Source organism: Bos indicus x Bos taurus, chromosome 7 (genome assembly GCF_003369695.1).
Source record: "Bos indicus x Bos taurus breed Angus x Brahman F1 hybrid chromosome 7, Bos_hybrid_MaternalHap_v2.0, whole genome shotgun sequence".
Classification (NCBI taxonomy): domain Eukaryota; kingdom Metazoa; phylum Chordata; class Mammalia; order Artiodactyla; family Bovidae; genus Bos; species Bos indicus x Bos taurus.
Genome location: NC_040082.1, coordinates 1,796,875 through 1,812,301, shown reverse-complemented (window position 1 = coordinate 1,812,301; position 15,427 = coordinate 1,796,875). Strand labels below are relative to the sequence as shown.

Here is a 15,427-nt window from a genome sequence, read left to right as displayed (position 1 = left end):
CGCTGCATCAGATAGGGGCAAAAGCCTGGAGCGCTGATGAGCTGCTATGTCTGTGGGTACTCTTCAGTCCTCCTAGGGGATTTCTTAGCAGTGTTGACACTGACCACTCCATTCGCCTTGAAATTCTTTCCTTTTTTGGTCTTCTGTGGCCCATAGCTCTTCTCCTGGCCCCAGGCGTGTATGGCTGAACAGTGCTTTTTCTTCCCCTTCGTGACTCCCTCCTCTGCCCCTTCCTACACATTCCAGCTCTCACCCGTGTGCAGCTGCTGCTTCTCCTCTTCAGTCTGCGGGTGATTCCACACCGCTGTTTTAATTTCCAAGTGTGCAGGCTAAAGTTCCAACCTCACTTTCTTCTTCCCTAGTCAAGGGTAAGAGTAACACCTAACACTGAGTGGTTACTCTACTCAGTGTAGAAGGCATATTCTCAACAGTGCTATGTATTCATTCAGCTGGTCCTAGGTCATTCCTGCATGCTGAGATCCTGCATTTTCCTCATTCTCCTTCTGGGGAGACCAGCCAGAGGGGGTCAGGAGTGTGCCTCGGGTCCCGGTGTATGAGCCTGCCCGTGTCTTCTTGGCTTCAGATGCCTCAGTGACATCCAGCGTCCACAGGCCCAGTGCGGCCCCTCCACTGGGCACATCCTTGCTTGGCCTGGTTCCCGCTCACCTGTCTGCCCTTCCCTCCATCACTTCTCCCCTCACACACCTCTTTAAGCCCCGCTGAACCACGTGGATGTCCTCAGTCACAGTTATTCTCTCCTTCTTAGGAATTTGCTCATGAGTTTAGCTGAGAATTTTTTTTTTTCCTTTTGTGCATTGGATAATCTCAATGCTGTTTATTCTTTAAGACTCAACTGAAATATTGCCTCAGCTCTGAAGCCTTCCCTTATTTTCTCCTTCGTCTATTCAGCAAGTATTTACTGTGCTAGACTCCAGGGATACAAGAAGTGAATTAGAGATACCTGGTCCCAGCCCTCAGGGCAGGGAAGGGAAAACAATGTAATTAACACAGTATCACAATAAAGTCTTTCCTTCTATGGAAACAAGGGGGTCTTGGAAAGCTTCCTGAAGCAAGTGGTATTCAAGTTGAAATTGGAAAGCTATTAGAATAGCCAATAGCAGAGGGTGGGGAAAGGATTCCAGGTTATGAGAGGAGAATTGTGATTATGGGCCAGGGATTCGGAAGAACGTGGCCTGTTCCGACGCCTGAAAGAAGTTTATTATGCTGCAGCAGAGCAGGGGAGGGTGTGTGTGCAGGGCTGAGCACAGTGCAGTGCTCAGGGAGGTGCAGATTAAAACTGCTTCCAGGTGCTATCTAGAGCCCCTGAAAGGGGACACAGTCAGAAGGACTGAAAGCTCCAGGGCTTGGGAAGGGTGCGGTGACTGTAGCTCTCTGACACTGCTAGTGGGAATATAAAATGAGAAATTACTTCCTGAAAGGCTGCCTGAGTTTTCCAAAGTTAAGTATTCATCAACTTTCCAAGACCTTCTTGTTCCCATAGAAGGAACCTGCTTTACTGTGATACAGTTTTCATTCCATTGTCTTCCCTCCCCTGCCGTGAGGGCTGGGACCAGGTAAGTCTAGTTCCTGGGGGCTCCCTCCTAGGAATTTATCCAAGAAAAATAAAAACATGTTCACAAAAAAGACTTACGTAGACATTTTCATAGCAGAATCTTTTATAATGACTTCAAACTGGAAACAGTTCAAATATCCATCAACAGAATAATGAATTAAAATTTTGTGCCGTATTTAAACAATGAATTATCACTTGGCCATGAAAAGTAATGTTACTGAAATATACAGAAATATGGATGAATCTAACAAACATGTTAGCAAAAGAGTCCTGATAGCAAAGCACATTGTACGACTCTGCTTTGTGACGTCTGAGAGTAGCTCATCTGTTGGGATAGGAATCGCAAGGTAAGGATGTCACTTTCTGGTTGTTATTGTTGGGGGGAATTGATTGGAAAAGGGCAGAAGGGACATCTCTGAATAGCTTATGTCTTATTTTCGGTAGTAACGGGTACAATTTTGGGCAGTAACGGGTATAAACAGTTGTCAAAATACATCAAACTGAACACATGTATATTATGTGTTGGCTATATCTCAATTATAAATACTTCAGCAAAAATGGTCAGCCATAACAATGATATATGTCTATTTATTGACATGGAAAGATGTTTATGGTAGATCAGATCAGATCAGTCGCTCAGTCGTGTCCGACTCTTTGCGACCCCATGAATCGCAGCACGCCAGGTCTCCCTGTCCATCACCAACTCCCGGAGTTCACTCAGACTCACGTCCATCGAGTCAGTGATGCCATCCAGCCATCTCATCCTCTGTCGTCCCCTTCTCCTCTTGCCCCCAATCCCTCCCAGCATCAGAGTCTTTTCCAATGAGTCTACTCTTTGCATGAGGTGGCCAAAGTATAGTATTAAGTAAAATAAACTGGTTAAAAACTATGTCTACTATAACCCTTTATGTCTTTATAGAAGGACATTAAGAATGAAATTTTCAATTTTATTCTTCAACTTCATGTATTTTCTGATTTATTTGAATGAGAATTTTATTGCTTTTATTTTTAAAAAATGAGAAAATGAAATACTATTTATTATACAATGAAATATTTAAAGTATATCTTATTGAAATTTTACAGAAGCTATTAGTTAAACCATCTAATATGATAAATATTCTTAAATGAAATTTCATGACTATTTTATGCTATAGTTTTGTTTGTTTTTAGTGCTTAAAAGAAATCAGGGTAGTATGGCATTTATAGTTTAGAGAACAGTTTAATTCATATTTTAACATAAGTCTGAACATATGAAGGGTACACAGTGAAAGGTAAGGTGCTGACGACTCCTGTTTCTTTGTCATCTAACTTCACAGGAGGCAGCTATTGTGATCAGATATATATAATTTATACAGAAATAGGAAAAGATACGTTCATGTATATATATGCAAAGACACGTTCTTATGCATTATGCAAATGACAGCATGCCACGCACATTGTGCTTTTTTTGAGTGCATCTTTTTTATTGTAGTGTAATGTATATAACCCAAAATTTATCATTTTAATGTTTCTCTGTGTGACATTCGCTGGCATTACATATATTCACATTGTTTTGCAACATACCCATCGCCCATCTCCAGAACTTTTTCATCATCTTAGATTGAAATGCTGTACCTGTTACACAGTAACTCCCCAGGCCCCTTCAGTCTGGCCTGGCAATCACCATTCTGCCTCTGTCTCTGTCAGTTTCACCCTGCAGGTGAAATCATACAAAGCTTGTTTTTTTGTGTCTGCCTTATTTCAGTTACCATAATGTGTTTGAGGTTCATATTGAAGCATGTGTCAGTTCCCTCCTTTTCCAGGGCTGCACCGTGTTCCGTTGCATGAATATGCTGTGTTTCGTTTGTTCATTCGTCCATCAGTGGGCGTTTGGATTGTTTCTACCTTTGGGCAAAAATGCTGCGATGAGCATGAGTATGTAAATGCCAGTTTGAGTCCTTCCTTTCGTTCTTCTGTGTGTATACCCAGAAGTGGAATTGCTGGGTCCTGTGACAGTTCCAAGTTTAAGTGTTCACAGAGCCCCCACGCAGGTCCCCGCACAAGCTGCGTCACTTCACGTCGCCACTAGCAGTGCTGGCGGTTTCCAGCTTCTCTGCATTTCTTATCAACACCTGGTTCCTGTTTTTCTTTTCTTTTTTTTTTATAATAGCCATCCTAATGAGTTTTGTACCATGCTTTTTAAACTTAATATATCTCAGAGAATCTTTCAGGAATCTTTCTTTTTTAAAGACTGTATACAAGTCTTTGCTATGAGTGGGCCTTAATTTAACTTCTCCTGATTAATGGCCCTGTATTTTCTTTTACGGTCTCTTGTGAATACATGGAGTATATCTTTATATTTAGTGTATACAGTCGACCCTTGATAATCCTCAGAGGATTGGTTGCAGAGCCTGCCTCGGATACCAAAATCCTTACATGAAATTGAGTAATATTTGCATTTAACCTACACACATTTCTCCTGCATACTTGAAACCATCTCCAGATTACTTATAATATTTAATACAATGTAAATGTTATGTTGATCAGTTCAGTTCAGTTCAGTTCAGTCGCTCAGTCATGTCCAACTTTTTGCAGCCCCTTGAACCATAGCACGCCAGGCCTCCCTGTCCATCACCAACTCCCAGAGTCCACCCAAACCCATGTCCATTGAGTTGGTGATGCCATCCAACCATCTCATCCTCTGTCGTCTCCTTCTCCTCCTGGCCCTCAATTTTTCCCAGCATCAGGGTCTTTTCAAATGAGTCAGCTCTTCGTATCAGGTGGCCAAAGTACTGGAGTTTCAGCTTCAACATCAGTCCTTCCAGTGAACACCCAGGGCTGATCTCCTTTAGAATGGACTGGTTGGATCTCCTTGCAGTCCAAGGGACTCTCAAGAGTCTTCTCCAACACCACAGTTCAAAAGCATCAATTCTTCGGCGCTCAGCCTTCTTCACCGTCCAACTTTCACATCCATACATGACCACTGGAAAAAACCATAGCCTTGACTAGATGGATCTTTCTTGTCAAAGTAATGTCTCTGCTTTTTAATATTCTGTCTAGGTTGGTCATAACTTTCCTTCCAAGGAGTAAGCGTCTTTTAATTTCATGGCTGCAATGACCATCTGCAGTGAATTTGGAGCCCAGAAAAATAAAGTCTGACACTGTTTCCACTGTTTCCCCGTCTATTTGCCATGAAGTGTTAATAGTTGTCAGTGTAATGTCAGTGCTGTGTAAATAGTGGCTAGTGTGCGGCAAATTCAGTTTTGCTTTTGGGACTTCCTGGAAGCTTTTTCTTTTTAAAATTTTCCTTCAGAAGTTGGTTCAGTGTGCGGACACAGAGCCTGCAGATATGTAGGGCTGACTGTACAGTGCTTTTGTTTATTTTTATCTATTTTCTGACTTCATTTTAATGAGCATAGATAAAAGTATATATGCATTTTAAAATTTGATAGTTATTGCTAGTCTTAAGTAACAATACCTTTTTCTAAACATCCTTGACATCACAGTGTGTTGTACAACTTTTTGATCTCATTGAAGTTTTAATTTGCATTTCCTTATGAGTGACATTAAACTTCTTTTCATTTTTAGCAGCTAGTTATTTCTGAAATATCTGCTTCATATTTTTTGTTTGCATTTCTTTGGGGTTGTTGGTATTCTTTTCTAATAGGAACACCGAGATTTAAATGGTTAGCAAAACAGATATGATTCCTGCCTTTGTGAGCTGGTAGTCTGCTGGGGGACAAAGACCGTGAACATGAAAATGTGTTATTAAATTTTGTGAAAAGTGCCATGAAGAAAAGTTTTGGGTTTTATGCAAGATAACAATTTAGGTGGGGTTTGGGTGGAGTGTGTGTTGGCCAGAGAGGCTCCTAATGGATGCATTACGAGCCAGTGAGGCAAATATTGGGAGAGGATCCTCCAGACAGAGAGAGCATAGACTGCAAACTCAGAGACAGGATATGGTTGGAGTGAAGTGAGGAGGAGATGAGGACAGATGACTCACTGGCTGTTTGCCCCTCATATATCCTCTAAAGGTGGGCATCGACAATACTCAGAAGAATACGGTGAGTTTCCCGATTTATTATCTGAGGAGTTTTAAGAGAAAACTTATTTTTACTCTCTTATTAAATACTTCTCATGAAAGGCATATAAATCTGATGAGCAAATGTTTTTAAATTATTAATTGATTCATTGGGAGCCTCCATCTTTTTAAATTTTCCATTTAACTAGTTTTTTATTTAAGAATGAATCCCTGTGTATCATCATGTGTTATTTCATATTTCCCTAGATGTATGATTACAAATTCAACTCTTTTTATCATGTGAAATTAATTTGTGATTCTTTGATGCTGGCAAAATGATGCATTGTTTGCTACTAAGTTATCTGTAACAGTTTCCCCGTTTGGGAAGAAAGCTCTTGACGTCTGTCCTTCTGTGTGTGACCAAAGTCTGAATGTGTGATGTGTCTACACGGAGGAGAGGGACTCTCAGAGAAAAGGGCTTGCCGCTTCCTGTGCTTGGCGAGTAGATTCACTCTTCACAGCACAGTGAGCTTGACAGAGATGCTCAGCTTACTTTTGATCAGTATCTTCTAAAGCTTTTTATATCAAGCTTTCAAGCAGAGAAATTGTAGAAACAGAGAAGTGCATAGTGGCTTACAGATCAGCTATTTCAAAAAGTAAAATAAGGGTGTTGTTAATTGTGAAAGTTAGTGCCTGGCTTCCTATTTTCTGGACTTGCTGCATGTACGTACTCCTTTCTCTCCGTCTCTTTCCTTGTCTTTTCATTTGTTTCTAGATCTCTTGTTTATTAGGAAATGTTAGGAAGGGCATTCATGCAAAAAATTAACCAGAAACCAGAGAGTGTCTTGGCAGAAATTAAACAATAAGACCCTATGAGATGAGTGCAGCATTTTTGATTTTGCATTTCCTTGTTTTTTTTTTCAAAGTGATAATAGTGGTTGTTACTGGGGAGTTAGATCTGGGTAACTTTGTTTACAGTTTCTTCATCCTTTAAGTTTATCATTAGCACAGTAGGCATCGCTCTCCTAAAAGCAGTGTACGGAGCTTGCTTGCTTGTTTTTCAGAAAGCACCTCTTACTGGAGTGTCGTTGATTTGCAGTGTTGTGTTAGTTCCAGGTACATAGCAGTGATTCAGGTACGCGTATATTTGTATATGAATACGTATATGCTTTTTCAGATTCTTCTTCATTTCAGGTTATTGTGAGATATGTGTTTCCCTGTGCCGTACAGTAGGTCCTTATTGCTGTACTGCCCTGACAGTTGCAGGGAAATGGCTCAATTCATGCTTGTTGAGTGCTAAGTGAATGGAAACATTACTTGGGAACACCTGTATTTGCTCTAAGTAGCTTCTTCTCTGTTTCCCGTTAACTTGATTTTAAAAAATTATGAAAGTGTCAAATGTACAGCTTGCAGTCTGTCTTAACTTTATTTTGTTTCGTAACAATGGCAGTTTTAAATATGGTGCTTTTTGTAGGATAGCATGGCCTTTCTGCTATTGCTTATAAATATTTTTCCTGGTTAGTTCCTGGAGTGTTGCTTCTGCGAGACTGTCAGGACCGCGTTTTGTCCCCGTCACTACACGATGCTGACGGCTGCTGTGCTTCATTAGGTCAATGTCTGCATGTTTATTTGGACCGTTTTGTTTTGTCATTCCTCAGATGCTTCCTAAGCGCTTATTGCATATGTCCTAGAAATCAGGGGTGTACATGGCTAGTTTGTGCACTGCTGCAATTTTTACGTGTTCATGGGTCTTTTTTTTAAACTGGTCAAGTGGCAGTTTTGCTTAACACAGTGAGTATATTTTATTAAGCCTGACCTTCCTGCCTGTGAGACTGTTTGGTTTATAATCCGGTTCTCAGCATTCCTATGTGTGGACTAGAGAGTGAAATAGTACTCACTAACCTGGTTATCTGGCCAGGTGTCCGTCTTAAATCAGGCTGTCTATCCTCTCCCATTCTGTTCTACGGGTTAGAGAAACTGTGCTGAGAAAAGCTAAAACCTGTGTTCTTCCTGGCTTGCTGTTATGACACCACTTATGCCTCTTGTGACTGCCTCATGTAGTTTTTGTTAAAAATCTGTTTGAGCCACTGCACATGTCAGCTGTTTGTCTTCCATGACAGAGCATCTTGGCTTTCTTACGAGCTTGTTTCAAATCACTCTGAAGATTTGAAAAACCAACTGTAATCCATGCTTCCCCAGTACTTTAATAGCTATTTTAATAATATAAATATTTGTAAAATTTATTTCTCAACTTTATATTCTGACCCACTGATGCGTCTGTTTCTAAGTTGCAGTTATATGGTAGCTTTTTAAGCTGTAAAAATGCCTTTTACCAAGCAGAGGTGCGGGTTGCTCTTGATGACTCTCTCCTAGGTGGTTTCAGGAGATAGTTGCAGATTTATTTTTATCTCTAACATTTCTTATTGCCTCAGTTTCCTCTTACACTTTCCTTCTACTTGTTCCTTAACTCTCCTTTGACTGTTTTCTCCAAATTTCCTATCCTTTTCTATTTCCTCTTTGTGCCATTTCTTCAAGATGTAATCTGTATATTGGCCTTTTCCCCTAAACTTAGTTTTCTTTTTTGTTAGTTTCTTTTGACTGCCTCATTGTCACATCAAATAGCCTTATCCAAATTTATATGTATCACACTGTAAATTGTAAAATGACTCCCTTCTCAGCTGAGCTGCACTGTGTGAGCAGCACCAGTCTCTGAGACACCTGGAATCCAATCCCGTGTCGGACGTGCTTTAGTGCTCGCTCTTATTTCAGGCGTTTCTTGATTCCCGCTGATGCTTCCTCAAGCGTCTCCTCTTTCTCCTTCCTCGTTCGTTTCTCCTACATAAGCCACATTCCAGATCGTGTCCCTTCACACCTACATTATTCACCCCTTTTTAGCTGACCCTTCCCTGTCCAATTTATTTGCCTATGTCTTTGCACTGCAGCCAATCAAAAGCTTTATGTTAATACTGATTTTAAACTGAGAATCTCATTCATGGATTCCCTATTCATCTAGCAACAGAGTGCCCATTATATGCCACGTAAGTTTCTCGGTGCTGGCCTGGAGAAATGAACAAAGCAGCACGTCCTGGTCCCTTCTGTCCTGGAGCTGATATTGTAGCGGTTGGTAGGACAAGGAAGGATGGGTATCCTGGAGGCTTCTGTGGGTGGGTTTATTTGATCTGAGAAAGGAAAGACAGGAGAAAATAGCTAAGAAAATTATGAAAAGCAGTTAAATGAGCAGGGGCTTTCACGCCTCCCCTGTGTTACAGATGGGGTAGTCTTCAATCACTGTGTACAGATGAGAATTCAGTCTCTAATCTCAGTAGTATCTTAGGCGTCATGGGGAGGGGAAGGGGTAAAGTATTTACAAATGGAGTTGAAGAGATTTAATATGCATGATTATTTGCTGGCTTGGCTGTTTCTTGGAGCCTATTTATGCTTATGGGACAGGAAATATGTAGCAAAATAAAACTGGCAGAAATAGGTGAAAAATTCCATTGTCTGAGTGATTTTTTTTTTCCCATTTAATCTTAATAGTATTCAGATTAGTTACTTTATAGTTTCTATTCTCTGTTCCGGAGAAGCACAGAATTTGTTTTGGCCAGTTTATTTGTGATGTTTTCCAAAAGATCTGTTTACTGAAATACTGAGCTAAGGTGGCTAGAGATTAAACTCCAAATCTTTCCTGACATCTCAGGCTTCCAAGTACTGGCCATAGGTATAAGGGGCTGGGGCTGCCGTGGCCTCTAGAGTGTGGCTAAAGCAGGCAATCAACAGAAAGAGAAGAGGAAGAAGGAACCTTAAATGAAGTCCTGTTGGCAGGAAAAGTGGGACAAAATCGCCTTGGGTTTTGTTGTGTTCTTAAAGAGATACAGTTGTTAGGAATTCCCATCTTCTTTCTTGTAAGTCTGATGTGGGCCTTTGAGAAGCTGAGAATCTGAGATGTGACTGGGTTTCTTTAATACAATAATGAACCATCATATTCTCCGTGGGAGATTGCATTAGTTGGTGATCCCCATGGTGACACAGATGTAATTAATACCTTTTCATTTTACACAAGGAAATCATTCATTCATTCACTTTTAGAAATTGTGTCCTTATCCATTCTGTCATTGGTTCTGTGTTTGAAAAAATCAGATGTTTTGTTAATGCTACAGCTTGTGTTATATGCCTTGTATAAAATTATTCTTTATGCTTCTGGTCTGTTTTAGTTAAATTTGGCTTGATACTTGGCTGTTAAGTTATAGGTGTTCAGTGATATTTATCCTTATTAAAACTGCTTTTCCTTCTGAAATTTTACAGCATTTTCAAAACCACCTTGTCACAAACTCAGAAGTCTGTAGCACTTAAGATGTTTGCTAAAGTTCTTGACATTTATACTTCCTCATGTAGTTTTTCAGATTTTTTATTAGTTGATTATTTTTTTCTTTCTCTGAGAAAGATGTAACACTTTGTATGGTGTTATGTAAAGGAGAACCCAATGAACAGATGATGATAATGTTAGACCTTTTCACTCAATAATGAAAGATAAACTTTATAGCCTATGTTATAACTGACTCCAGAGCAGGGTGCTCTATAATGTCTTCTGTGTTCCCAGAAGCATGTGATACTATTAGATTTACCTTTATTATCATTACTTTTATAGTTTGCATGATTAACTTATTAATGTCAGAAGTACTAAAGTAAGTATGATAAAACAAATGCTGTGCTTAAAATGACTGTCCACCAGTAGACACTCCTCAAGCATACACTCTGAGTAAAGCACTTTGCCAGGTGCTCAGCAAGATCCAGAAATAAATGAGACATGGCTGCTGACTTCAGGAAGCTATGTGGGAGAGCATATCCTTTATGAAATAGATCTCCCAGAGTCACCTGTGTGGCTTTGTCTTTAGGACAGGTCACCTCAGATACTGTGCCATGCATGCTTCATCACCAGTGTCCCAAAGTGGAAATTCATGCACTGTGTTGTTTTTTTTTTAATTACTGTAAATACATTTAAAGGCTATACCTAATGTTTATGATGTCTTACTTTTTAATTTCAACTTTTTTTTATATATGTTAATGTAAATTCTTATGTTATTTTCTCCCTAGTTTGCTAGAAAACGGTCAGTTTGAAATTGTGACAGGTGGCTGGGTAATGCCTGATGAAGCTGGTGCACATTATTTTGCCATAATTGACCAACTAATTGAAGGACATCAGTGGCTGGAGAAGAATCTAGGTACGTATGGGTATCTTTCTCTTCCGTGTGGACTGTGCTGTGCTGTGCTTCGTCACTCAGTTGCGTCCGACTCTTTGCGACCCCATGGACTATGGCCCGCCAGGCTCCTCTGTCCATGGGGATTCTCCAGGCAAGAACACTGGAGTGGGCTGCCATGCCCCCTGCCAGGGGATCTTCCTAATCCAGGGGTTGAACCCAGGTCTCCCACGTTGCAGGCAGATTCTTTACTATCTGAGCCACCAGGGAAGCCCAAAAATACTGGAGTGGGTAGCCTGTCCCTTTTCCAGGGGGTCTTCCCGACCCAGGAATCGAATCAGGGTCTCTTGTGTTGCAGGCAGATTCTTTATCAGCTGAGCTCCCAGGTAAGCCCTGGTAGCTCATGTGGACTACTTTGGGCAGTTCATTTTGGGAGAGGTGAGATGGGGTCTTTTATTTTTTTAATAATTAATTTTTCTAGGACTGATTATTATTGAATAACTTATTTTTCATCAATTTATGTCTTTTGGATCATAAACTCTGTTATATAGGTATAATGTGGTCACTTTAAGGATCATCTACCTTGTTTCACCTATTTTATCAATTTTGTTTATTAATTTTAGTATTTTCTCCTAAAAATATCCCACTGGAATTTTAATCATGTATTAGTTAAGACCCTTGATCATAAAAGGCAAACACCTAATTGCCAGAGATGGGGCAGTGCCAGGGCAGACTGGGCCCAGAGGACTTGGACTGTGCTGCCTGGGTGCTGTCTCTTGGGCCTGCTCACTCTTGCATCTCCTCCTGGGGAGTGTGATAGCTGGAGACAGCCAGGACTCTGGTCTTCCTAGCCCAACAGGAGGAGTCTGCAATTAATACCTTACCTAACTGGCCCGCTTTGGTTTAGATGGTTATTTCCGAGTCAGTTTTTTGTGGCCATAGCTATAGGAGCTGAAATCACTGCGACCTGGTTAGTTTGATGCAAATGGTCTCAAGGAAAGAGAGATTTGAGGCAGGGTCAGCCCCACTTGAACCAGGTGAATGGGTCCTGTAAGGGGAAGAGGATCCTGAACTGGTAAAATCAGTTCATACAACTCATAAGAACATGGGACTAATTGAAATCTTTGTGATATATGATATTTGCATTGTGCATCACGGTAAATGGGGCTTCCCTGGTGGCTCAGTAGTAAAAAATCTGCCTGCCAATACAGGAGATGTGGGCTCGATCCCTGGGACAGGAAGATCCCCTGAAGTAGGAAATGGCAGCAGACTCCAGTATTCTTGCCTGGGAAATCCCATGGATAGAGGAGTCTGGCAGGCTACAGTCCATGGGCTCACAAAAGGCTTAATGACTAAAACAACGGCAAACAGCGTGTGTGTAATTATGCTCACATATTTTTCAGTACAGTTTTGTAGTTCATAGTAAATATACATTTGCAATTGAAATTATTTATATTTTATTATTTTAAAATATTTTAAAATATTCTGTTAGAAATGACACCCTCCTACCCCATTAATAGTGACTTTTTATTTTGGAATAATTTCAAATACAAGCATTCTAAGAGTACTACAAAGAACTCCCATAAAGCCCCCAATCACACTCACCAGTTATTAACATTTTGACACATTTGCTTTACTTTTTTCTCTTTCCATATTATTATTGTTGTGATTCTTGTAGAGTAAGTTGCGGATAACATACCTGTACCGAAAAGAGTTAGCATGGCAGGTCAGATGTTATCCTTAGAAAGGTCTTGCTTGCAGAGTTGTTCTTTGGTGGGTGTCTGAGGAGTTGAATTCTTCAATGATGAGTAACTCACTGTGTTTAAACTGCTTGTAAACCCAATGTAGTATATGTTAAACACTTGTTTTCCTTCTGGGAGTCGAATCGTATTATGAACTAGACAGTGAGTACCCACATGCCCAGAGCCCAGTGAAAGGCCTGGGTACAGTCTCGAGGGAGCGGTTTGGCTGGCCGCCTTTCGGTGTTGTCCGCATTCACTGGTGCAGTGGTTGACTCCGTCTGGGTAATCCGGCAGAGAGAGAGCTCTTAGAAGCCTGGGCCTGGTTCCTGTGGGCTCTGCCCTGTGTGCCGTTTGTTTCTGCTAATTTTTCTTTGTATCTTTTCACTGTAATAAATCATAGCTGTAAGTTTGACTTTATGTTGGGTGCTATAAGTTTTCTTAAATAAAGAAGTCTGGGGGTGGACTTAGGGACCCCCTACTTAGTGTCACTTTTCTTGAATACTGAGTTGGCCAAAAATTTCCTTCAGTTTTTAAGTAAAAATAAAAGACACTTTTTTTCCCCCATCAGGAACTTTATTGAACAAAGTATTCACCATTTTGTTCCACTACCTTCTGCCATTTTTCAGGCAACTTTATAATTCCGTTTTCCCAAAACTTTTTGTTTTTTTGAGCGAAGAACTGTTCCAGGTGCTTTTTTATAGTCTTCCAGGGAATTGAAACTTTTTCCATTAAGAGAATTTTGTCAAGACTCCAGTAAGTGGATTTTGTAGATTTTTTCTTTATGGATGTGTAATTTACATGTAGTGCAACATGTAAGTCGTAACTGTGGAGTTCTGACAGATGTATATACCCACATAACCCCATTTTCATCATTCTAGAAAGTCCCCTCATTCCCTCACCCACCGAGTTTCTCCCTGCAGCCGAGTGCTCTGCGTTGCTGTCACTGCAGATCGTTTGCACTGATTTCAGGGCTGCCGCTTTGGGTCTGCCTTCGTTTGCTCAGCATAGATGTTTTCCTTGCTGTACGTGAGTGACCATCATTTTGCTGCTGTGAGATCCTCCCAGGCACAGGGCGCAGTAGTGCTTGGTGTTGTCACAGCGTTGTGTGCCGTGACTACCATCTGTGTTAGAGCCTTATCAGCATCCCCAAAAGGACTCTCTGGTTCACTGATAGTCACACCCCTTTCTGACTCCTTCCTTCTGTGTCCTGGGTTCAGGTGACCACTAGTCTCCTTAGTGGAACACACACACACACACGCAGATTTGACTGGTCTGGACATTTCACATGAATGGCATCATACAACGTGGCCTTTTGGGACTAGCTTTTTTACCTGGCATAATGCTTTCATGGTGTATCCATAGCATGTATCAGGGGTTTATTCCTTTTTAATGACTGAATAATATCCTCTTGTATGGATATACCATATTTGTTTATCCATTGTTTTCCACCTTCAGCTAATGGGCGTTTAGATTGCCCTCCTTTTTAGCTACTCTGGGTAATGCTGCTGTGCACGTTTGTGTAAGTTTTTGTGAGGGCAAAAGTTTTCATTTTTTTGGATGTATACCTAAGAGTAGAGTTTAATGAACACATTTGAGAATATTAATTTCTTTATTGTAGCTTTGACTATAGTGAGAACACTTGTAGTGTTCTCAGTTTTGTTTGCTAAACAGTTTGGAGCAGCTTGTTTTGGACACTGTTTTTACATTTGATTTGGGGATACTTTTTAAATTAAAATAATTATTTAAATAATTTTAGTTAATAAATAATTATTAATAATTATTTATTAATAAACGATTATTTAAATAATTTAAAATAACTAATTATAGTTCCCTGATGGCTCAGATGGTGAAGCATCTGCCTACAATGTGGTAGACCCAGGTTCGATCCCTGGGTTGGGAAGATCCTCTGGAGAAGGAAATAGCACCCCACTCCAGCACTCTTGCCTGGAAAATCCCATGGATGGAGGAACCTGATAGGCTACAGTCCATGGGGTTGCAAAGAGTCGGACATGACTGAGTGACTTCATTTCACTCCACTTCACTTTAAAATTATTTAGTCTTTGGTTGTTAATTTCTGTTTTTATACATTTTATTATATAAAACCGACCATTAGAAACTTTAAATTTGAGTTTTTAAGGTTATCTTTTGCCTAAAATATGCATTTTATAACTGTTCTCTCTGACTCATCTTAAGTTCTAATATTGTATTTGAAATGATCCAATTTTATTATGTTATTCATATTGCTCATGTTTTGATTTTAAGTCTATTAAATTTGCCATCACTTAAGTGGTATGTTTTACTCTTTTTAATGATTATTTCCTGTAACTTTTCTTGCTTTTACTTTTATATATTTTAACGATCTTATTCTTACATGAAAACACAAAATCTTTCCTGGTTTTATTGGCACACATGCCCTCTTTTTAAATTTTGGATTTGTCTTATATGCATTTTCCCTTAAATTTGTCACTTAACCCCCTTTTAAAAATATTTACTTACACCAAGGAAAATCCTGGCGGGATGCTGGGTTTCCCTCTAAGTCTCTGTGTAGCTTTCACCTCCTTTCATATCAGTTTTTAAAAATTCACTTTTTTCTCTGTCATTACACCCCAGGGATTCTTTAATTTGTTGCAGCTAGGTTGCTCTATCCTGTGTATCAGGTGATTTTGATCGAAAAAATCACTGGTAATGATAAAATCAGACATCACTGTAACTTTTCATGTTGGATTTTACTTTTGTTTGTAAGCTTATTCTGCCCTTGTTATTCTGGACAATATATGAAGAAGTGAAGTTGCTCAGTCGTGTCTAACTCTTTGCAATCCCATGGACTCTAGCCCACCAGCCTCCTCTGTCCATGGGATTTCCCAGGCAAGAATCCTGGAGGGGCAGCCATTCCCTTCTCCAGGGGCTCTTCCTGACC

The 15,427-nt window shown here is 40.1% G+C and overlaps 1 protein-coding gene across 1 annotated transcript in view; it reads left to right on the top strand.

Annotated features, from left to right (window-relative positions):
* Positions 1 to 15,427, top strand: part of MAN2A1 (mannosidase alpha class 2A member 1) — a 211,600-nt gene that overhangs the window by 75,542 nt on the left and 120,631 nt on the right. Inside the window, exon 5 of the mRNA XM_027545470.1 lies at positions 10,665 to 10,792. Within this exon, the coding sequence (XP_027401271.1) occupies positions 10,665 to 10,792 (128 nt within the window). The remainder of the gene's footprint in view (positions 1 to 10,664; positions 10,793 to 15,427) is intronic.